This window comes from Hyperolius riggenbachi, chromosome 3 (assembly GCF_040937935.1).
Source record: "Hyperolius riggenbachi isolate aHypRig1 chromosome 3, aHypRig1.pri, whole genome shotgun sequence".
NCBI lineage: Eukaryota > Metazoa > Chordata > Amphibia > Anura > Hyperoliidae > Hyperolius > Hyperolius riggenbachi.
In genome coordinates, this window is record NC_090648.1 from 332214639 (window position 1) to 332239732 (window position 25094).

Consider the following 25094-nt stretch of genomic DNA (forward strand, 5'->3'; position numbering starts at 1 on the left):
CACTTAAAGTGGCCATATTGATCGATTTTGGTGTTAGATTGACCGTTATCTTATTTTATTGAATCAGATGTAAATTAATGTATATGTACCTAGAAATAGATACTTAAATTGTACTGTGGGGTTGTAACTCCACTTTGAATTAAACATAAAAAAATTGAAACTCAGTTCTAAGGTATATTTACTTTTAGTAAAACTCGAACAAACAATCATCTCATAAATGTATTTTCACTTTTTGTTTGCTTTAACTCCAAGCCTGCAGGAAGCAGGTGTAAACTGATCATGTATAGCTAAGTAAGCCTTTAATCACACACGATAAATATTTCTCAGCTGAGATGTATTCGTTTTTCTTGTTTACGTCCAAAAAGTGTGGGTCATGTCTGTAAAAACAAATGCAAATATAATGCAAATCTCAAGGACAGCAGCTTAAAAAAAAAAAATATGATTTTTGGAGGACCAAAAAAAAACTAAGAAAAAGTAAGGTATGTTACCAATAATATTTAGTGACCAATTCACTTAAATTCCCTGGAGTACTTAAATATTGTGAAAAGACTAAATGAGTGTAACAGATGGAGGAAGATTCTGATGATTCATGCTTTGTTAGAAGTTTATATGTTATACAGTGAAAAGATCCATTTTCTGGTTACAAGAGGGGTGGTCATTGTAGAAGAGTCATCACTTAGGTATTACGTATTTGGAATGCTTGTTTAAGGATACACAGAACTCTCTGATAGAGAAGCATTTATTAATAAAGCTGGTATGGAACATGTCATTGTGAATAAAGAGAAAACAGAAGACATACCTGCCTCAAGAGTAGTAGCAATCAGAGGATCGCTGGCCTTCCCTTCTGTAACAGCTGATTCTAAATCTCCAGTAAAGGCTGTAATCATTACCGAATAGTTTGTAAATGGCTTCAGGCCCGTGACTTCAATGCTCTTACTTTCATTACTCCATCGTACAAACTCCTTCTTGTAATCAACACCAATTACCTATAAAAACATTATTTTTTTTTGTTACTTGACAGTTCAAGATGATATTTTTGATACATAATAGAAATAGCACTCTTGTAGTATTAAAAAGTGCTAAATACTATATGTGATACTCTTATTCGCATTGAAAAAAATTGTCACAAGATTAGCATTCAGGAGACAATCCCTTTGTCAGATCATCCAAATCAGTACTGAATTGAAATACATGAACATCTGAAACAGTTCTATCACTTAAAGAGGAACACGATTATGAATATATAAGGGTGAAAGAGTCCTGATTGTAAAGCTTTGTTTTAGAGCTGTAAGGATCACCAGGGGTCAGAGGCAGTAACTCACCCATAAATCATTAAAGGTCTGAAACTCCTCCATTGGCAAGACCGCCCCGGCCATTTTTATTTGAAGTGTTCCACAGCTGTAGCCACCCCTACCTGCATTGCCAAGCTGGGGTAGGCCAAGACAACACAAATGGGAGTTGCCACAGCTTCAGAAAACTTAAGAAAAAAACTGCCATGGCAGTATTTCCAATGGAGAGGGTGGAGTTTCAGACCTCTAATTAGCCTTACATTACAGGCTCTCTGTTTTTTAATCTTGGTACTCTTTAATGTGAGAATTCAGTACAGGTATAATAAACAGTAATTAATATAAATGTGTAGCATGCGACAAACATTCAAGAATGTGATGGCCTCGATGAGTCACCAAGGTGAAGGTTACATTAAAGATGACAGCAAAGCTGCAGTAAAGATGTCTGATAGTAAGTAACCTAAAAAACACAAACCAGCCTTATGTCTCTGATCATCTTGAGTTTATGATTCTCTATATAATATGATTGTTAGGCACTGGTGGCAAATGGAGGGTATCCAAATAAATATCATTATTTACTGTACTCAAAACATGTTCATCATTGTAAACTTTATGTTCAGCCCCTGAATGATTGCATTGCTTATTTTCTCATGCAAATATACAAGGAAAATTGGTGTGAAAGAATGAGTTTGTGTAATGAAAAAATAAGTTTGTCTTATTTGCAATTCATTTTTCCTCCTTAGTTTTCTCCTAGGTCATATTTCCTCAACTCCTCAATAAAATACCTTCTAAGCTACCATCAAGCAATAAAATACTCATGATAATTTTGATAGTACTTTTTCACTTACTTTTTGGTATTTTTTTAATTTCAGAGTGCTGAAAAGTTATTTTAAAAAGATGAAAAATGATCTCTTAAGAAAAAACTTATGAGAAAAAGTTAACGGCATGTGGGCCCTTGTGTATTTTGCTCATTAATTAATCCTGGAATGCCTGTATGGTGTTTGGGGTGGGAAATCTGGGCAACTGTCCCAGATCCAAAAGTTCTTAAAGGGAATCTAAACTGAGAAGGATGGATTTTTCCTTTTAAAATAAACCATTTATCTGACTCTCCTGCTGATGCTGTGTCTCTAATACTTTCAGCCACAGCCCCTGAACAAGCATGCAGATCATACAGAAAGAGACACAGAAAGCCTAATACAGTGTAGTATGTACTGGTAATATGGGTGTGACAAAGTAAGTATATGATATTAATGCTCACAAACCAGGGTTACCTTCCAGGCAACCACTGTAAAAGCAGGTGGGGAGATTAGACCTGCCCCCACTCAGAATTAAGAAGTCGCTCTCTATAGATCGTGAAAATGGGGGCAAAACCCCTCCACCAAGGGTGGACTTAGAACATGTACAGGCAAACAGAGGCAGCAAAAGGATAAAAGTCGATAAAAAGGTTAAAAAGCAGGGAAAGAATAAAGGCGCTTTGCTTTGTACTAGACCTACATGCGTTTTATGTTTAGTTCATAGCCTGAGGAAGCGGGATATGCCTGTAAAATGCATTGCACTTTCTGAAGCATGTGAATAAATATTTGGCTGAACTCTATCAACAGTTTGTTGTGTCTACCTGGAGGAGGAAGATCCACCTTGGCCTTGCCCGATTTTTTAACTTTTTATCAACTTTTATTCTTTTGGCGCCTCTGTTTGCCTAAGCATGCAGATCAGGTGCTCTGACTGAAGTCAGACTGGATTACCTGCATGCTTGTTTCAGGTGACTGTGTGGTGGCTACTGTTGTTGGGAGCTCCTGTGATTGCTGCTGTTGCTGGGATGAGGACACATTTGTCTGTCATTTAGCTTGTAATCTTGCACTGCCTGCAAAACTCAGTTGCAGGTCAAACTACTTTTTTGTGAGGATTTCTATAAGACTCTACAGTTTACCTGAGATGAAAGCCATCTCAGGTTCCATACTTACCTGGGGCTTGCTTCTGCCCCCTTTAGGCCGCACAGTCCCTCGCTGTCTTCCTGGGTGGCTCCTGTCATCCGCAATACTGCACAAAAGCCTGGCCGAGTCGCGCTTCTTTGTGCATGCACAGCCCGGCCAGGAGCACTCCCCAATCCCATCGCGCCCCGTCCCTGGGACCATTCTGTGCTTACACAGAATGCTCCCAGGGACAGGAGCAGAATGGGGGAGTGTGCGGCTTAAGCAGTGAGGGACTGTGCGGCTTAAGCAAGCCCCAGGTAAGTATGGAACCTGAGATGGCTTTCATCTCAGGTTCCCGTTAAAGGATCACTGTCGCAAAAAATCGCAAAATTCAAAATACGTGTGTACATGTACAGTACTTATAAAAAGTAAATTTTGCCCAGATTAAAATACACTATGAATTACTTTTTTCCCATGTTGCTACCACTTACAGTAGGTAGTAAAAATATGTTAGATCAGACAGGTTTTGGACTGGTCAATCTCCTCATGGGGGTCTCAGTATCTCTTTTAAGGTGCCTCCAACCTTGATTGCACAAACTTGCCACTTCTATGTAATAGGGGACTACCAAAAGTATCCATGCAAAGTATATTTACTCAGTTTACCCTTCTACTGCATAATTTTGATTAGATTGAACAATGAAGATTGTAATAGTAATAGGAACCTTTATTTTTAACAAAAGCAATCCCTGTGAAGGATTTATAGAAATATAACAAATAGCCTGCATACTCATTTGTACAATATTTTGGCAGTTGGACTGAGCAACTGCCACTCAATAATTGCTTTTAAAACGAAAGAGAACCCTGAGAATCTCCCATGAGGAGGTGCACTAGTCCAAAACCTGTCAGTTCTTTACTGCTTACTATAAGCGACAGGCACATTGGAGAAAAGTTATTTAGAGTACATTTTAATCTTGGAGAAATGTACCTATGTGTTCTAAGTTTTACCATTTTTTTCGGATAGTGGTCCTTTAATGGTCATACATTATGCTGTAAGTGTGGTGTCACAATTTGCTTGATAAAACTAAAGAGCAGTGTAAAGACAAATAGGTAGTAGGAGCTGCCTGCCGCACATGCACTGTGTGTTAGTGGGAGGTATGTCAGAAATGTAAAATAGAAATCACACTAACTGCTTGTGAACAGATCCCAGAGTCCCCCACAGGACTGCTTTTACAATATTGTTTCAATGTGTATTTTTATAAGTAGATTAGGTGGTTGTACAGTAGTTTTCCTCTGGGGGGAAAGCGTGTATTAAGTGCAGCTGCTAAGGTATTAAGATTGTTCTTCCTTGACAGATGTGCTGTGTTATCCCCAGTCACATCCAGTCTATTCAGTGCTCTCTGATGTACTAAACAGACGCTGACTTTAATCGAACGTCTCGTAGTGTCAACCTTCTTACTATAAGAACAACCAAAATGTTATGTTTGTATTTTTCATAGCCAAGTGCTCGATGTGATTAATCTTAAGTGATTCTCTTCAATGATAGAAAATAAACTGCCTGTGGCCCACTTTATTAAATGAAAACAGTGTGTGTTAAGACCAAGCTCTAATCCTGATTTATGGTTTCCTGTAAAATACTAAACAAATCCCTCAAGCTCCTGACCTGTGAATGTAGGTGCTAATAAGTATGTAATGGTGTGCTGTGCGGGATGGCTATGCAATCTGGCATTGTAAAAGGTGCACTGTTCCCCAGAGTATACTGGAAGATAGTGTGCCTTTATAGGGTGGTCAGATACACTATACCTGCCATGTTCTTCATTACACCCCATGTACTATACATGCTTGTTCAAAGTTTATGTCTATGATCAAAGAATGTGTGGGTTAAAATATAACTATATTAGCCTTTGTTAAAACACAGTCTGTCTGCCTCTCGAATGCTTAAAAATGCCCCCCCCCCCCCTGCAATTGCTCCCCTGTAGTAACGTTCCTGGGTGACACGCAACGTTCAACACTCACTGGTCTCAACATGATCAATATTTAACAAATCACTTTCAATATCTTAATTGTTATTATCATTGATTTATATATTGGTGTCTCCTATAGCCCATGTCAATCAGAGTGCCTATCATACACAACTGGAAGGGGGATCATCACACAGAGACGGAGGCACTCACTATTCTTTGAGGCAAAGCATACTGTTTTACCTGAGGAAGTGAGCTTGACCTGACGAAAATGTCTTATTTTGTTAGACGTTCGAAATGTGTTATTTTATGGCAAATCACTTCCCACCAAGTGCCAGCCCTTCCATGAGGAAAAGAGGAAGCAGCATCAGGTGGCAAAACCAGGGGCATAACTACAATTCATCGGGCCCCCCAGAGAAACTTTGATGGGCCCCCCTCAATGTTCACACCCCTTCCCTTGCCTTGCCTGGGTGACTCTAACAGCCTGGTGATCCATCTTACAAGGGACATAAAACAAGTGTGGCCATCAGGATCTTCACAAATGTAGCCACAAAAACACCTGATGTGAAGTGTAGTCCCCTGTATCGGAGGAAGGGAAGGTTAGTAGTTGGGGCCCCTTAAATCTCTGCCCCCCCCCCCCCTTGCAATTGCAGGGCTGCTTCCCTGTAGTAACGTTCCTGGGTGACACGCAACTTTCAACACTCACTGGTCTCAACATGATCAATATTCAACAAATCACTTTCAATATCTTGTTATTATCATTGATTTATATATTGGTGTCTTCTATAGTGCGATATGTTATAATTACAAGGCATGGGCATTTTTAGGCATAGGCAAAGTAGACACATGCAAGAGAAAGCACCACATAGCTATTCTGCTCCCATCAGTTAGGCATGGATAGTCATTTTAACTCCCAAAAGGGCAGGTGCTATTAATGTGTTAATTAAGCTTTAATTGGTTTAGATTTAATAGTCTATATTGATTGTTGAGTTCTATACAAATTGGACAAGTCCCATTATATGATAACAACAATTACAATGGGCACTATTCACAAAGCTTCTGATACATGACTTATTTATCACCCAATTGGTAAAAATTACTTTTCAGCACATTTACAAGCAAAATAAACACTCAAAGTAAGTTGTTCCTGATTAATTTCATTTACTTTGTAAATCATGCCCAATGACTAGTAATAGTCATGGAGTATGCAGAAATGGCAGAAATGATGTATCATCAACAAGAAACAAGTAGCTATAACACCGTACTAAACCATGTAAATATTGTATCAAGTTCATTGTCAGAATAGTGAGTAAAAACAACCACCGGCCCGTATGCAATTATGCAACTTTTCTCCTAGCATATCATTTTCATCTTCTCTTTAATCACTTAATGACAAGCTGATTTATAAAAAACGTTATGCTAGAGCCTCTTAATGGCTCCAGGACGTTTTTATATGTCAGACAGTGCTGCCGCCGCTATGCGCGTGCACGTGCGCTTGTGCACATGTGCGCATGCATGTGCGCACCCCCGCGTGTGCACGTGCATTCCTGTGCACGTGCATGTGAAAATAGTGAAACCCCCCCCCCCAAAAAGACACCTTTATTTCCAAATACTATATTGTCACCATACTTTGTACTAGGGACATAATTAAAATCTTGTGATAACCAGGACAAATAGGCAGATAGAATGTGTGGGTTTTATGCACAGTAGCAGTGTTTATATTAAAACTATAGGTGATGAAATTAGAGAAATAGTGTATTTTTTCATTTTTTTCCTTGTTTTCCTCTTTAAAATGCATAGAAAATAAGTAATTACTGAAAACAAATATCAACCTTAAAAAGCCTAATTGGTGGTGAAAAAAACAAGATATAGATCAGTTCATTGTGATTAGTAGTGATTAAGCTATTGGCAAATAAAACGGATGAGCACTGAAAGGTAAAAATCGCTCTTGTCCGTTAGGGTAAAAACGCCTGAAGTGGTTAAAATAACTTTTCCTCATTTCCAGCCCTTCAGTCCACCTCTCTACCAGAAACAACAATGAACGCCAGTATGCAAGCATACAAAGCAGTTATTTGTATGCTTGCGCTGTACATTCACTTCATATCTTATCATGTCACCTCAAGTACACTTTAAGACACATAACAGGTCAATAAAAAAGCAGTCTCCATGCCCTCAGGAACCCTTCAGCAGAACTATTTTTAGTTACATTCAACTTGGTGTTGATGCAAAAAATAATAATAAAAAATAGCATTTTCACTCAAATGTATTTTACGTGGAATAGCCAATCTGGGTCTTAAATTCTCAAAACATGGAAAATAGAATGAATATGATAGCGTATTTCAAGAGAAAACTGGCAAACTGTCTCTATTGCATCAGGTCCTGCCTCGTCAACAGATTAACAGTAAATTAAAGTATGATTATGAAACAGAGGTTGCATTTGAAATTTGCAGAAATAGCTGCCCCATGAGTATATATACAGTAATTACTGTTTACTTTATACATAAAACAAGAACTTGCATTGCTAATGCATGTTAATGCGATAATAATTTATGATTACCGATTTCTTTCACATCTAAAACATCAACCTGTGTTGTCATAGCTTAATTTACAGAAACCATTCCCCATCTACCTCATATTTGCAGCAATTGGAAAACCTATTTAGCTATCCTCTGCCCATACATGGCTAAGTGGTGGCATACATGCTGTATGCTACAGATTTCCATCTCTGTTTTTTTATTTTTCTTGATGTTTCACTTTATGTATTGACACTGGTAGCACCTTGCACTTTTATTTTTGCCCCTGATGAAGCCCATCTTTTAAAGGGGTGAAACATGTCGGTTTTGGTGGGGCGATGTGTGTATAGTATGTAGTTGTTATATTAGTCTGGGGGAAATGGGTAGACCATAATACTGTTTAGAGCCAAATAAAGGCTATGCATGGTTTTCAGAGATTCCCAATTCCCCTCCCCAGAATAGAATTGAGATATCTGCAGAGACAGACATTTTAATCAAATCTATTAAAAGTTAGGTTTTAATATGGTTTTAGATATGTAAAATTGCATTTTGATACATAGATGGTACCGTAATTGTTTGCAGCAAGACAGAGCTGGGACAAGGTCCTTCAGCACCCAGGGCTGAGACACTAAAGTGCGCCCCTCCATCCCTCCGCCCCAGCGGTCACACACTGATTGCTACTAGACTAAGAGGTGCCCCAGGGCCCCCAACCTCCCCAATACCTTAATCTCTAGTTATCTGACTTGCAGTCACTGCCATGTATCCCCTTTTCCTATTTCTTTCTGCTTCAAACACAATTGGGAATGACAACTGAATGAATTGTGCGCCCCCTCCTACACTGCGCCCTGAGGCTGGAGCCTCTCCAGCCTCTGCCTCGGCCCGGCCCTGCAGCAAGAAAACCAAAGTGCCCCATCTTCTGCCTGGAATTTCATTACACTGCACACTTGCAGACAAAGATGCATCGTGACTATGGCACACTTTCATGTGAACAATAGGGATGATCAATCAGATGGAAATATTTCCCCATTGATGCAAAATTATGCTGATTTTGTATGCAAATGTATCCAGCTTGTCAATGGACCAATCAAGTTCCACCGTGGCAGGATTCAATAAGTTTACTTCCAAGCTACATGAATTTACATACACAATTTGCATGATCTTGCAATTATTTGCATCTTATTGACTGTACCTAGTCAGCAATACACCTTTACCATACCTCCCAACTTTTTCAGAAAAGAAAGAGAGAAACTTTTGAGATACACTTCTGCCACACCCCCTCCACACACCCCATTCAAACATACCCCAAAAACTTGAGCAAAAGATACATTTTCAGAATTCAATTCACATTGGTTCTTTCTATTTTCACCACTTAACTTTGATTTAACATTTTAAAGTAAGTAATATATCAATTTACAGGATGTTAATAAATTAAGAATAATATAACCACATTTCTGTGTAGTACGGTACATATGTGTGACCCTGGTGGTACTAAGAAAGGAATGGAGGTGTAGCAATATCGATCTGACTGAGGTTCTAATTTTTTTACACAGAAGTTTTTTGAGGACACCTAAAGTGTGAGAGATATGGAGGATGGATATCTTATTTATTTCCTTTTGAAGCTAAGTACCCATGTGAAGATGGATCGAGGGAGATTCAGCGGCGACCAACGATCATTCCTCCATCCATCTTCATAAGCACAATAACAAAAGTGTGAACGATTGTTTAAGTGATAATTTAAACTATGACGATAAAATGTCTGCAGCGGTCAAAGGGGATCTGAACAATCAATGTTCAATGATCCAACATGACTGTCTTGACGGTTGCACCCCGCTGAACATCATTTACCTAACTTTTATTAAATGATGTTACACGATATCATTAAAAATGATCGTTCAGCGCAGAAAAGGGTCATCTGTAGTGAAAAAGTCGCCCCAAGGATTGCATCGTGGGTACAGACCTTAAGCAATATTAGTTGCCTGGCAGTCCTGCTGATCTCTTTGGTTGCAGTACAGTGTGAATCACGAACCTAAACCAATCATCTGGGTAATCCACTCAGACTTCAGTCTGATCTGCATGCTTGTTTAGGGCCTGTGTCTAATTATTAGGCCCATATGCAATTAACTTTTTCACCTGAGTTATCTCCTAGGAGATAATTTTCATCTTCTCTAAACTAATTTTTCAGCATTTTTCAAATGAAAAAGTACCCCCCAAATAGTGTAAAAGTATTATCAAATTTATTTTGAGTATTTTCTTGCTTGCTGGTGACTTAAAAGGTATTTTATGACACATTGTGAAAATATCACCTAGGAGAAAACTCAGGAGAAAAGGTGAATTGCATATGGGCCTTAGAGTCAGAGGATAAGCAGGAGAGCCAGGCAATCTGCATATGTCAGCCTCCATATCCCTTTTACTTCAGCCGTGCTTTAATTGCTGTGTATGGGCAGATGGAACAATGTATAACACTTCCTAACAGGACTGCATGCATCGATATTTTCCCCAATAGGGACACAGACAGCAAGAAAAACCTGAAAGAGTTTCTAATTCTTCCTCACTGTCTCCAAAACCTCAGCTAAAAATCTATCTGAAGTTTGGACTTTAATTCAAATTGAATTTCTCTATATTATTTATGTACACGTGCATTTAAATATAATATTTAAATACATTATGAGTAAAGTCAACATGGTTATCACCGGTATTTAATATTGGCAGTTCCAGGTGTTGTATTTCATGTGTCTGGTCCTTTATCTGCTTTATCTCCAATTGTTTAGTTTTAATTAGAATGTGCTCTTATCTGGAGACTCTACTCTGCTGCATAAATGTTGATTAATGTTATCCCTTTGTCGGTCAGTGATGTTTTAGTAGTCATATTAATGACATGGTAACCAATTAAAGGAAATAGTAGACAAAGCATAGACAATTGAGTTATCTACTAAATCAACACTTTCTTCATTACACAATTTACCCAGGAAAATTGTAGAGCTCATGAGGTCAGACTCAGCACCAAAGATGAAATATAATGAACTTTGCAGGACACCAGACTGAACAAACTGAAAGATTTGCCACTCAGATTGCATATAGTAGTTCACTTAAATTGCAGAATAATAAATTAGTGCATAAAGTCAGAGTTAGACTTCAGAACCTGGGGCCCAGCAATAAAAAACTGGTTAGGACCCACCCTAAGCAGAATGCATAGTGCTGTGGTAAAAAGAGACATAGATTGAGTGAAGAGGAGAGCTTAAAGTGAAACTTAAGTGAACATAAACTGGTGAGATAAACAATTGTGTCTATCCTCCTATTTTCTAAAAATGACTAAGATATCCCACAGTTTTACATTATGTTTAAAGAGACACTGAAGCGAGAATAATTCTCGCTTCAGAGTTCATAGTTAGCAGGGGCACGCGTGCCCCTGCTAAAACGCCGCTATCCCGCGGGGGTCCCTTCACCCCCAACCCCCCCCCCCCCCTGCAAAATCAACGACCAAATTGGTCGTAAATTTTGCTCTTCCTGGAGGCAGGGCTAACGGCTGCAGCCCTGCCTCTCAGCGCGTCTATCAGACGCGCATCGCCGCCTCTCCCCCGCCCCTCCCCCGCCCCTCTCAGTGAAGGAAGACTGAGAGGGGCGGGGGAGAGGCGGAGGTATGCGTCTGATAGACGCGCGGGAGGCAGGGCTGCGGCGGTTAGCCCTGCCCCAATGCGGAAGAGATTCCGCGATGTACGGAGGGGATTTGGGGGTGAAGGGACCCCCGTTAAGCCGCGGGATAGCGGCGTTTTAGCAGGGGCACACATGCCCCTGCTAACTATGAGGTCTGAAGCAAGATTTATTATTTTCTTCAGACTCTCTTTAAATGTAAAAAAAATAATAATAGATTTATTGTTTTGTCTCAGCTCAATTAAACAGTCTGTCCAGTGTCTCAGCGTGCTAAAATATATAAACTATTGACCTTTTTTTATCTATCCCCTTCTCTCAGATGCCCATTTCTCTACCAGGAAAGTATTTTATGGCTGTAATTCCTTATCAGCGAGGGGCGCTATAGTCCGACTGGGTCATGGACTCCTGACTGAAGAAAAACTGTCACTTGCATCACATGAATATTAACTTTTTCAGGCAAAGAAAGAAGAAAAACAACACAGCATATTTATTTGTGTATTTGGCACTGTACATAAATATGTTTCCCTTGAAACACAGTATAGAGTGCATCATGGTGAGAAGTTAGTGTGGATTAAGGGATGGTAGGAACATAACTAGCACAGAGTGTACATTATGTTGCATTATTCTGTGGGTGGGGTGCACAATCAAGTATGATACACAAGGAGAGGGGGCCCTGCGAACGTCTTAAAATCTAGTGTAAATAAGGAGCATAATATAATATTAAGCATATCAACAGAGCCAGCTGGTTGGCCTATGTGAGCTGCCTCTTTTGCTTGATTTATAGCAGGGATGCAATTATGAGTTTCATACAACTATAATCCTGCCACTACCCCACCCATATGGCCAAATCTGACCAGTTCAGCCTAGTGTAAAATAATATTTTGGGCATGCTTTGCCTTATGGTAAATTGCCATTGTTTATGTTTGGTAACTTGGACTTGAATAATAGTTTCTGGAGTTTTTCCAAGAGTTTTTTTTTAACTTCTCTAATAACCACATTAGTTTAAATCCCTGTGCTGTATTGGGCAGCTGCATGTTTCCCAGCAACAGTGATACTTCACTCAAAGATAAGCCCCCAGAATCTGATAATGCACAACTCAACTCTAGATTATGCCTCTCTAAGCGCAAATGCCTCAGGTTGTACCTTTCCTATACTTCAGGAGTTTATGTAAAGAATGCAATGTTAGCTGTTGATACGTGTGTCTGTCTTACCGAGGAGATGTTGATTAGGTACGATGTTGGTCCAGTTATAATATATGGTCCACTCCAGCTGATATTCAGACTCTGGGGAGACGTAGCAACAGCAATAATATTTTGTGGAGGTCCTTCAGCAGCTATAGCAAATGGAAATCAAAGGTTACATTACTTTATTACACTTTTAATTGATGACACTCTAGTGTCATAAAATTCTCTTAAACATTACAAAGACATTACAATGACAAACATGTTTTTAGTTTGTGTTCATTTGGTTTTGAAGGGTGGAAATTCAGATTACTTGAGATAAAAAATGAAAACACAGGCTTTCATAAATACCACAAGGAGGCAGAAACCAGCCAACCAGATGCAAATCTAAAGGTACCCATACACTTATAGATTTCCCGCAGATTCAACCATAAGATAGATTCCTGTCAGGTTGAACCTGACAGGAATCTATATGATGTGTGCCACACACTAAGAACAGATGTCCAATATATTTCAGTATGAAATCTATTGAAAATCCATTGAAATGCAGCCTTGCACTATTCAATCCAATGCAACGCTATGGACCATCAATCTGCTTCCAGCAGCTGATCGACCTAGATTATCTGTCCGGACCAATCAAGTAAATCGATCGATTTCGGCCAGAAATCAATCGGTCGATCAATCATGGTGCCTACTGCACTGATTTCTAGCCGATTTGATCAGAGTGGTTGAATCAGCCGTATATCGATGGCAGAAATCGATGAGTGTATGGGTATCTTTACTATAGAGCAGCATGAAGTTTCATAAGCTTTTAAACTTGGCACTGCAAATCATTCAGGTCTATGATAATTGGAGAGAAATAGCCATATACATATGTTGCAGCCTATAAAGGTGGGCATTAATGTATTTTTTTTTTGGGGGGGGGGGGCTTATACGCTCATGCACCTGATTGGATATATGAACAAAGTGAAGCTGTCCTACTGTTCTCCTTCCTACATGCATCTATCTCTTTTTGTTCAATGATGTTCAAGTATGTCCTGATAAGTTATAAGAAATGATACAATATTTATTGCTTAATAATGATACAAACAATAATGTTCAATATTGGTTGGACAAACTAGATGTGTGCTAAGTGTGTGTGTGTGTGGGGGGGAAGGGAGGCATTATGGGTAGGTTTATATTTGAGTATATTTAGCATGTGTTTTATATATAATATGTGTTTTTATATGTATTTAAGTTAGTTACATTTACATAATAAATATTAGTTGCTGTTATGTGCTCCGATCTTGAACGAAGGATATAATTATTACATGAAAATTTGCTTCAAAAGGTCTCAGCTTTGTTTAAAAAGCAGCGAGCAGCAAGTACATGAGCTTTTTCCTTGTGTGTTAGAACTGTGACTCAGACATCGGCATAACGCTTATAAATCATAACAATGGCCTAAATATGGATGAAAAATATTTCCTATTATAATCCAATCACTTCCGCTCTTGAGAGCTTTTGTCCTGGTTACCACAATAATGCATTTACTGTAACTAACAAGCATATATTCCTGATTAACATGCTTCCATCCCTGTGCAGGAATGTAGGTCTTATAGAGGTCAGGGTCATCTTTGCAATTCATCTGTGTCCTGATACTAGAGTAGCTGTAAAGTGTGCTCGCTGTGCAGAGGATCTGGTGAACCAATCATTTAGGCTTTGAGCTTGAAAAAGCACACAGGAAGTCAAGCTGAGTACAACTCCTAATACCAGTGCATAATATGATATTATGTCATTATTTCACAGCTAAGCCGAGATGACTTCCAAAAACACTGCAAGCAGATTCTCAGTTTCTTGGATTTTTTTTCCTACTTTTGTTTCTTTTTTTTTTTTTTGCTTTTGTGCATTTAAAACAATTGTTTCTCAAACCCAAAAAATAGAGACTATAAAAATGTATGATCACAGGTAGCCTCCAATGTGAAGGAACTGTTAAACTAATCAGCAAAAAAAAAGTAAAAAAAAAAATATCAAAGTGTAAGTAAAAGGAGTTGAGCTCCAGACCTTTCCTATTGGTTGGTGACGCCATTAATTAATTAAACCCCAAAGTTTGTAAGTAGCTAGAAGAGGACAAGCCTGAACTGTTACAGAAAGTTAAAAAAAATATTATTTTATTTTAATTTAGGAGGCTTTATATTTGGATCTTCTTTTCATTTTGACACATACATTCAGATTATTAGCTCCTTAGCTTTCATCATATAATCAAGTTGTGTTGCTCCCTTTATAGAGCATATTTTTTAAAATAATAAAGGTATACATCTGACATTTTGAGAGAAAAGATGGATATAGAGATAGGAGTGTGGTCACCGGTGCATTTTTAGACAGCACTCTGGGTCATCCAGAAAAAGGGAAGAGGTGTGCTCACATCACTGTTGACAACAGTTACATTCCAAACTGTCTAACATTCCAAAATATTCTGCAATAGTAACTGGCAGATTGTGTTTCTGGGAGCAACATGAGACACAAGACTGTTGTATAAACTACCACGCATGGTTTAACCTGGCAACCATTATCATTGTGTATAGACAGGTGGAAAGCAAATAGGAAATAGGTGTATGGGTCAAAAGCATTAAAAATCATTTTCACCCAAAACACCCCAGGAATAAAGAATAAAGAATTACTTCTGATGTACCTGCATGAAAGACATTTAAATATAGAAGGTCAGTTTGGGGGGATTTTTTTTTAAATAACATTCATGCTAGCCACTTATTTCAGACTTATATTTAAATAATGATTATATATATTAAACTTTACTTTTTATATTTTCATTTTTAGCTTGGTTTTATTTCTTGACAGTGCTTATTTCATATTAAAGTACATTTATTAGTTCTGTTACTCTCCAAATATATTTAGTTAGTTAGTTAGTTAGTTAGTTAACTAGTTCATTAGTTAGTTAGCTGGTATTTATTAAAAAAAAGTGTTGACTTACGACCAGATAACGTTTGAACCTTAATCCACGGTGAGGAGGCGCCATATCCAGCACCTGTACTAGCACTAATTTTAAATCTATACCATCTGTATTTTTTTAATGCCTTTATTGTCTTCTCCACAGTATTATCTCCATATGAGTAGAAGTCTTGGCTGGTCTCAATGCATATAAGGAAGTTCAAGTCATAACATTCAGCAGAAAGAAGTTGAACTGTGATTTTGTAGTTCTTTAAGTACCCATTTGTCTGGTCTGGTCTACTCCACTGAAGTGTGACACTAGTAGAGTCAACACTTAAACAAGTAACATGCCGTGGAGCACTGGGGACTAAAAGGAAAATAAAAACAATAAAATATTTGATACAAAAAACAATTCTTTTGTATAACTAGATAGATTTACAATGTCATCCATGTAATTCCCTAATCAATACAAATGGCTAGGAAACTAGCTGTCGCTCTGTCCTACCAGTACAGGGAACTGGTAAAGTAACCACTTCCACAACAATGATACAAATACTCCATTCACTTATATATTCAAACAGTTATTGATGGCAAATAAAAAACAGGCTATTTAATGTACTGATTTTTAATACTAATTTAAAACATGGTATGTAATTAATATCACGCGTAACATAACAAATAGCATATTGTTTGAAGACGTAACTCAGTGCAATTTATAATTTCCAACTTTGGCTTATTCAGTTTAAAGAAGTGCAATGGACAAAGTGAATACAAAGTTGAATACAAAGTTGTTTCTGTGTATTAATTGTAATTAGGCTAGCTGGCATGATTTACTGCACGTGCTGTTCAACAATTGTACTTTCAAATAATGAAATGTGTCAGAACTGCTTCTTTTGGAATAACTACATGTTGCCTTATCAAAATGCAGCATAATACACACCAAGCACTAAATTGTGTCTAATGCTACCTGGCTCTGCCTTACCTGACCACATAGTTCAAAGGAAGTTACTCATAACTGAAGACTGTCGCCAGCAGCCTACTTGTTCTCCACATATAATCATTTAATTGCTCAGATGGAAATTAACTTTGTGCTTTATAACATTATCTAGAAAAACTGCATTTTAAATACTGGTCCACTGGAAAGTTTCCTTAAAAAGGCTTACATATTATAAAATTATTGTGTCTTGCAGTGCTACCCTCTTGTCCTCAACTAGTTCTGTAGTTTTCCTCCCAGTTCACTCCCAATTGGAGAGAGACACAATGGAAGCCACCACAGGTGGATTTGATCACGAGAGAGCAATCTAAAGAGTGACCTATCTAGGTGGCATTCCATACTTCGAAATTCCTCTAAAGATTATATAATGGTTGCCTAGTCTCGAGGCAAAGTAAACTACTTAAAGAGAGCCCGAGGTGGGGTTCTGACAATGAAATCCGCATACAGAGGCTGGGTCTGCCTATACAGCCCAGCCTCTGTTGCTATCCAGATCCCCCCCAAGCCCCCCCCTGTGCTCTGCGATCACCCATAAATCACAGCCGCACAGCCGATGGCAGTGTTTATCTCTGTACTGTCAGTCTGCTGCTCCCCCCGCCTTCTGCATAGCTCCGGTCCCCGCCCGTGTCCCTTCCCTCCCCGCTGGTTGGAGGGAAGGGACGCGGGCGGGTACCGGAGCTATGCAGGAGGCTGGGGAAGAGCTGAGACTGACAGTACAGAGGTAAACACAGCCCGCACACTCCCTTATTCTTCACACCATAAAAAAAGTTTAAAGTACGCCTATAGATGTCTTCAGCTTTCACCATTTTTAAATGGGACACTCTATGACTGAAAACATTATCTGAGTATGAACTCAGGGATGAGGAACACAGGTAACTTTCCATTTCAGATGTGAACCCAGCTCACAATAATGCAATTTAGATTTGTAATTTCCTGTTTTTGTTGTTATTGGCAATGTTTGTGCTCAAGTAGCTTAGGGTTGCACCTAAAGAGGCTCTTTACTGTTTATAGCTTAATGAATATAATGGCTTCTTTTTACAATATTCATTTATAAATGATTAATTCAATGTATGCCCATTGTGAAATCTTACATCATCCTAATTTGCATGCTTACATTTTTTCAGTGATGCCAGGATTTTAATGCTGGCATGGTGAGTCACTGTGGGATGTTTTTTTCCCTATCTGTGTAGTGAGCAGGAATGTCGTTTTATCTCCCAGAGCCTTCTGGGGCAGAAAGCTGCATGCTATCATTGCCTAGGCTAAACATCATTTGGAGGGTGGGTTGCTATTTGCCAGCTGGTCTTTTGCTTACCGCACTGTTTGATGCATACAATTTTAATAAGCATGCAGCTATCTTAGTATGAATGACTCAGACCACTTGAAGTAATTCTGAATGGACTGAAGGAAGATAATCAGCACAACAGCCAGGCAAATAGTCTTTAAAAAAAAAAAAAGACATTAACAACGCCACTTTTCTATTTCCCTTACCTCATATTACAATCTAACATTAGGAACATGTTCAATTGATCCTCTATGCTCTTTAGAATGGCTGTGTGGGGGAATTCATATTTTGGGCTCAGCAACTAAACAATTCCAAAAAGAAATTGAAAGTGTATGTGAACCCTTGATTCATTCTTGTCCAACCTCAGAGAGGGATAGAAAGAAAGTAATTGAAATCTTCCGAAAGGGAAGCACTTTTGTGCTTTAATACGCTTCACAGACGAAAATATTTTAAATAAGAAGACTAAAACTAAGACAACCTAATATTTTTTGATATTTCCTGTCCTGATTTCCACCTGTAGCAGGAACAAGGCATCTGAGAAATGTCACCAAGAGAATGTAGAAAAATTGAAATTAAACCATATGTACAGAGAAGAACATGAGTGCTGCCCCAGTTTCATGAAGTGGGGATGTTACTAGGGCATCCTCTTTCACATGGGAGACGGTGAATCCTCTGCCTGTCAGCTGTGCATTGGCTGGGTGCTTGCTAGTGCTCGGAAAGGGCAATGGAGAAACGACCAACACACTGAGTCCCACTTCTAAGTGTGGCCATGATCAGAAGTAACGAGATACATTTTTTTGCTGCCAGGTATCCGCAGCTCATGTCAAATGCTGATACACCTGAGGTTGTAAATGCTGCAATTTGGCTGCATTAAATTTCATATGAGAGAAGGCACTCTGTGGCGGTCAGACGTGAGGCCGAACTGCCCAATAAAAAGTGGTCTAAGCCTGCCTTTTGGGTGCACCAATTCCAGAACCTGCTTCAATGATTCCCGCAGAGTATTGTACTGGCGCAAGAAGAAAATCAAGTGAAGACCACAAACCATGCCAAAAAAGTAAACTTTATTTTGTAGAATAAAATGTGCACTTACAGTTTCTGATGGTGTGTGGGCTCTCTGGTTAACCCTGCAGCACCCACCTACCTGAGCCCCCAGCCACATACAATCAGATACTGTAATACTGTAAATAAGGTTTAAGTCTTTGGCATGTATGGTGTTCTTTACTAGGTCCTCTCTTTGCTTTAACAAAAATAAAAATATGACAGAAATAATCAATATGCACTTAAACAATTACATAACCTATGACTAAAAGTCCTGTATTGAAGTCTTTTAGATGTATTTAGGGACAATTACACCCGTCTGTATAGATTCATAGTAAATAAAACTTTTACCGCTTACCCATAGTGCTTTTCCAAGTAATTACTGGTGTGCCCTTCCAACACTAGCTCACTAATTCTCCATGAAACAAGAAAAAGCTGACACATTGTTATGTGCATATTTACACACACAGATCATGTGTATTAGATCACCAGCCTGTGGTTTTGGCAGTTAATTGCAAAAAGTTTTCCATTTACTTTAAGCAGCTCGCTCTGCCATATAACAGCTGCACTATTGCCTTTAACACCCAAGCGATTCTATTTCAGAGAAAACGTAGCCACTTCCCAGATGACTTCTCAATAGATGAATGCTCATTACCAGTGATATTATGAATAATGCTATGAACGCTTCCTGAAATAATTATAAGAAATGAGTAAATATACAGTTCACTCAACACAAAAGTACAGATGAATGATACGAGGCGCCCAATTATCTGGCTTTCTGAAACTTACTAACTCTTGGTCTTCAGCTCCCTGGGGCAATTTTTTATCTTTATTAAAATTCTAAAGTAGAGTCTTTAGTTAAATGAATGTGAAAAGAAAATATTGTTTTCAAACATACAGGGCAAGCAGCAATATAATATGATCAAAATGTAATGACGCAGAGACAGGGCACAGCAGCTGCCAAGAATGGATTACACATTGTTAATATACGTTCTAGAGTCTTGACCTACTAGTTAAAACAGACAGACACTCATGATTGAGAGAAGCATGCCCTGGAATCAACAACACAAACTAAGGTTCAAATTTGAGATGAGAAAAAAACTATTATCAACTGCTAAGTTTTTATAAAGGTCACAGAAAAATTTCTCTAACCACTCCACATTTATGCCATCTTGCCAAAGCATGCTTAAAGGACAACTATCAAAGTTAACTTAAATTCGAAATGCCACATATATTTCCAGTAATTACTAGCAAATAGCAATACAAAGGCTTTTTTCATCTTTTATTTTTTATGTGAAGAGAATATGACATTTACAGGGAACAGTTTTCACTGTAGGCAGTATTATGGAGAACTGTGTCCACACATCCAGCATACAGAAACAATGTTCACTGGCTGTAACCCTGTGAGTAAAATGTGTTCAGAATGATAGAAAGCAGAAATATAGCCTCAAATGTGTGTAAATAATCATCATCTGAAGCTCTGTCTGTGTGCCTGATCCTGTGTCCCTCTCTCTGCCTTGCAGTGTAAAGTAAGCAGTTTACTGTCAGGGAAATCTCATTTTGAAAAGGGGGGGGGGGGGGAATCCAAGTCAGGAAAAAGTACAGGTCCCTCTTACAGATACTTCTCTGTATCTAAAAATCCCTCGGCTGTTCTCATATGTTCTGTGAGAAAGCAAGCAGGGCAGAAACAAACAGTAAATCATTCCTCTGTGAATAGTGACAGGGATTTGTAACCTAGCTATATGGTATAGCTTTAGCCTCTAGCATTGACACTGACACAAACTGTTACAAACAGCTAGTAAACAAGGCTTTTTTTTGCACAAGCTGTGATGAGAGACCTCTGAAAAGCTTTCTAGTGTTGCTAGCTAAAAGCTCTATAGGTATGTGGGGTTTACATAAGAACAGTTTCTGTGATATTTGTTTTGTAGATTATGATGATGATGTACCTTATCAACCCAACCATATAGCCTGCTTTACTGTCTTAGCGCAAAGCACTTTAGAGAGGAAAGAAGAAAAGGGAGAGCACCGGAAGCAAGAGCCTTATAATTGTAGCAGTGTATGTAGGAACCCTGTATGAATAAGTTATAATTGACATATAAATAGGGGTAAAAAGAGCATAGGGAAAACAGAATCAGGGAGAGAAAACAGGGCCAGACCAGACCCTGATGATGCCTGTGTAAGGCGAAACATGTTTGCGTAATCCAGGCCATACTGGCAGCTTAAAGAGACTCCGTAACAAAAATTGCATCCTGTTTTTTATCATCCTACAAGTTCCAAAAGCTATTCTAATGTGTTCTGGCTTACTGCAGCACGTTCTACTATCACCATCTCTGTAATAAATCAACTTATCTCTCTCTTGTCAGACTTGTCGGCCTGTGTCTGGAAGGCTGCCAAGTTCTTCAGTGTTGTGGTTCTGTGATGCATCTCCCCCCTCCAGGCCCCTCTCTGCACACTGCCTGTCTATTATTTAGATTAGGGCAGCTTCTCTCTTCTCTCTTATCTTTTACAAGCTAGATAAATCCTCCTCTGAGCTGGCTGTGCTTTCACATACTGAGGAATTACATACAGGCAGAGCTGTCTGCACTCTGCAGGAAGAAACAGCCTGACACTTCAGTGGAAGATAGCTGCAGGGGGAAAGAAACACACAAATGATCTCTTGAGATTCAAAAGGAAAGGTGTATACAGCCTGCTTGTGTATGAATGTATTTTCTATGTGTGGACATTCTGTACATCAACCTACTTCCTGTTTTGGTGGCCATTTTGTTTGTTTATAAACAAACTTTTTAAAACTGTTTTTAACCACTTTTAATGCGGCGAGGAGCGGCGAAATTGTGACAGAGGGTAATAGGAGATGTCCCCTAACGCACTGGTATGTTTACTTTTGTGTGATTTTAACAATACAAATTCTCTTTAACGATGGGTGCATCACTTTGTGCATGGGAGCAGTTTCTGCTGTGCCACATGGACTGCCATACCAGTTTTGGACTCTGCTATTGCCACCAAGGATTTTACACCAGATTGGGTGAGCACACATGGACACTGTAGGGAACTATACATCCTACACTTTCTATTAAACTGAACTCTTCTTATACCTGTCCATAATGTGAGATATATTTGGGACTGGACTGAGATTGGCTCCATACCAATGATTATTTTATCTATGCCGACACTCCATTTTGAAATACTAGATAAGCAAACAAATTGCTAAAGTTATGAAATACTAGATGTACATTTGAATTGCTAAGCAAGTGTCACGCAAGCATCTTAGAATTAGATCTAGTTTGAGTGGACTGCGATTGGGTCTATCCTAGGTGGCTGGGAGTACCGTTTCCTACAAATATGTTAATAAAAAATCTATATCTGGCGCAGCCCTAGCACAGCACTTGAACTTTTCAGCATTAACCTGTTTCTGAAACTCTATACTGTACTTTTGCATTGGATCTCTTACTGTATATTAGGAGTTGTATTGGCAAGTTACAACTAATTTTGCGGGTCTGACCCATTTCTTCACATATTGGCCCTGATGCACTAAACGGCTATAAAGTCTTCATGCACAGACAGTGCACATCAATGTTACCTGAACTAACGCCAGGGGAGCACCGCCCGTTAACCCATTAGCGATATGCATGTTACTGGGTTGTGTGTTATGCCACTCATTACCATGGTAGTGTGCATGTTACCCCAGTAACCCGTACAGCATTAATTGTTTAATGCGCTATGCTCCCCGGCAATAGTACTGATAAAATTGCTGTGCAATGCCGGTGCAGAGCAACTTTACTATCGTTTAATGCATCATGATCATTGTGCCTAATCAGCTTAAGTGTCATAATGGTATGAGTGCATGTTACTATTCTGGGACTTTAGCTGATTCGGCACAATACCTAATGAAGTGGGCCAGACCCATGAAATGCATTATAATTTGCAAATAAAAATATAGATTAATTGTATTTGACTTCATTTTGAAGTAAGTATTGCACTTACCTATATTATTATATTAGAATTATCCTTACTACCTTAGGCAACTCCTTTGCACATTTACCTCCTCAGGAGTAGTGTTGGGCGAACACCTGGATGTTCGGGTTCGGGAACGTTCGCCGAACATGGCCGCGATGTTCGGCATGTTCGGGCCGAACCCCGAACTCCCCGAACATCCCGCTTTTGGGGGCCCTATGGGGTTGCAGGCATAAGGGGGAAACATGCCCCGATCGCGGGGGGGGGTCGGAAATTCCCCCCACCCCCTCCGCTAGCGCTCCCCCCTCTGCCCGCTTCCCCATACAAAAGTTTAAGGAAAGTAAAATAGTACCGGTGGTAGTGGCTGGCAGTGGCACTGTGAAGTGAGTGAGGAGGAGGAGTCCGGAGAGTGACGCGTTGAGGGAGGCCGGGCAGCGGGCGGTTCAGCGGTAGTACCCTTGTGGTACTTCCACCCTTTCTCTGACCTCACGTCCTCTGCATACGAGGGTACGCGTCACGCGTACCCTCGTATGCGTCATCACGCAGAGGACGTGAGGTCAGAGAAAGGGCGGAAGTACCACAAGGGTACTACCGCTGAACCGCCCGCTGCCCGGCCTCCCTCAACGCGTCACTCTCCGGACTCCTCCTCCTCACTCACTTCACAGTGCCACTGCCAGCCACTACCACCGGTACTATTTTACTTTCCTTAAACTTTTGTATGGGGAAGCGGGCAGAGGGGGGAGCGCTAGCGGAGGGGGTGGGGGGAATTTCCGAAACCCCCCCCCCGCGATCGGGGCATGTTCCCCCCTTATGCCTGCGACCCCATAGGGGTCCGTATTCGACCGAACAGGGCCCTGTTCGGCTGAACAGGGGCCCTGTTCGGCCAGGCATTGAGCCGTTCAGGCGAACCCGAACAGTTTGGCCGAACACCACCAGGTGTTCGGCCGAACTCGAACATCACCCGAACAGGGTGATGTTCTGCAGAACCCGAACAGTGGCGAACACTGTTCGCCCAACACTACTCAGGAGCACAGGGTGCTGTCACATTTAGGGCTCTACTGATGAACACCAGTGAGTATTGTTGCAGAAATTACATCCCCAGAGGTATGGAATGAGTTGTTACTGTCTGAAAAGGGCAAGGAATGGGATAGAAAGGGGTGTGGCATCTACAGGAGGGTGTTGGCATAGACTTCTGACTAGGAAGTCCAGCTAAAAATAGGGACTCACTGAGGCATAGGAGAGACTTGTTTGTGTTAGAAGTCTGTGCTTCTGAGTAGTGTGCAGTACACAGTCTTACCATCAGTTTACTGTTATGCAAGCCTTTACAGGTTTGATTTAAAGTGTGAGGGCCCATTCATATTATAGAAGCCATTGCTATGGGATTCAGTTTGGCTCACTCAATATGAAATCACATTCTATGTGCTGTGCTGTGATGCAAACCACAATCAATTATATTCAATGGAGAGTAGTATAACAGCATACAAAAGTTCATACAGCAATGTAATATGATAACACACTATAACGCAGCACGCTGATGAGAATATCAGATGTTGACTTTGGTGCACCTCCTAATGTTCTAGCATACTGCATGTGATGTGCACAGTATCATAATATATGATGATGCATGGGCCTTAACTGAATGGGGTAATGTGTCCTGTGCAACAAAATGCTTCTGCTTGTAGTCTCAGGGGCAAACCCAGGATTTTCAAGGGGGGGGGGGGGGGATTCCTGAGAGGTCTCCCTCAGCCACACACAATACAGTATAATAATATGGTAGGACATCATGCTGGGTACATATAATGCAATATCCGTCCGATGGACAGGATCTAACAATTATTTCCTAAATGTCCAATGTCCGATCGATCTGCTCCCGATCGACAACGGGATAGATCAGGAGCAGTTTGGATACAGATAATAATGAGGACAGCCAATATTGCTAATGAAGGGGAAAGTGAAGCATTCACACAGCAGGCACGGGTCTGTGCTCATACCTAACTCTGTCCAGTTCCCCAGAGCTGCTCTATGCTCTATACACATTCTGCTGCTACATCCAAAGTCAACTGTAGCAGAGAAAGAAAGGGGGCAGTGCTGTGAGCTGCAGGATGCCTGCAGATATTCTGTTGTCTCAACTTGTGCCTGGCCCCAGACACTGCACCGGCCCTGGTCTGAGGGGGGATTCTGGGCAGCTGTAATTCCCAACCCCCCCCCCCCCCCCCCCGCTTTTGCCTATGAGTCTTTTTTTGCCCTGCAATGGCATCATACATGTCTCTGTAGAGTGTACAACAATCTGATACCAATCACTTGTGAATAGCAAAATGCTAGGTTCTTTTAAAACTAATGAAAACTGTGCATGAACATTTCCATTAGTGATACATTTTCAACTTTTTTTTTTATTGCAAACATTGGTCCTGCTG

The 25094-nt window shown here is 39.9% G+C and overlaps 1 protein-coding gene across 5 annotated transcripts in view; it reads right to left on the reverse strand.

The window, feature by feature from the left end:
• Positions 1-25094, reverse strand: part of PTPRQ (protein tyrosine phosphatase receptor type Q) — a 356602-nt gene that overhangs the window by 85577 nt on the left and 245931 nt on the right. For 4 of the 5 annotated variants that reach the window (XM_068276870.1, XM_068276873.1, XM_068276872.1 and 1 more), the window contains 3 exons: positions 15462-15785; positions 12527-12648; positions 800-986 (listed from right to left, as the gene is read on the reverse strand). In XM_068276870.1, coding sequence (XP_068132971.1) covers positions 800-986; positions 12527-12648; positions 15462-15785 — 633 coding nt within the window. The remainder of the gene's footprint in view (positions 1-799; positions 987-12526; positions 12649-15461; positions 15786-25094) is intronic. The other variant, XM_068276874.1, reaches the window with a different exon arrangement.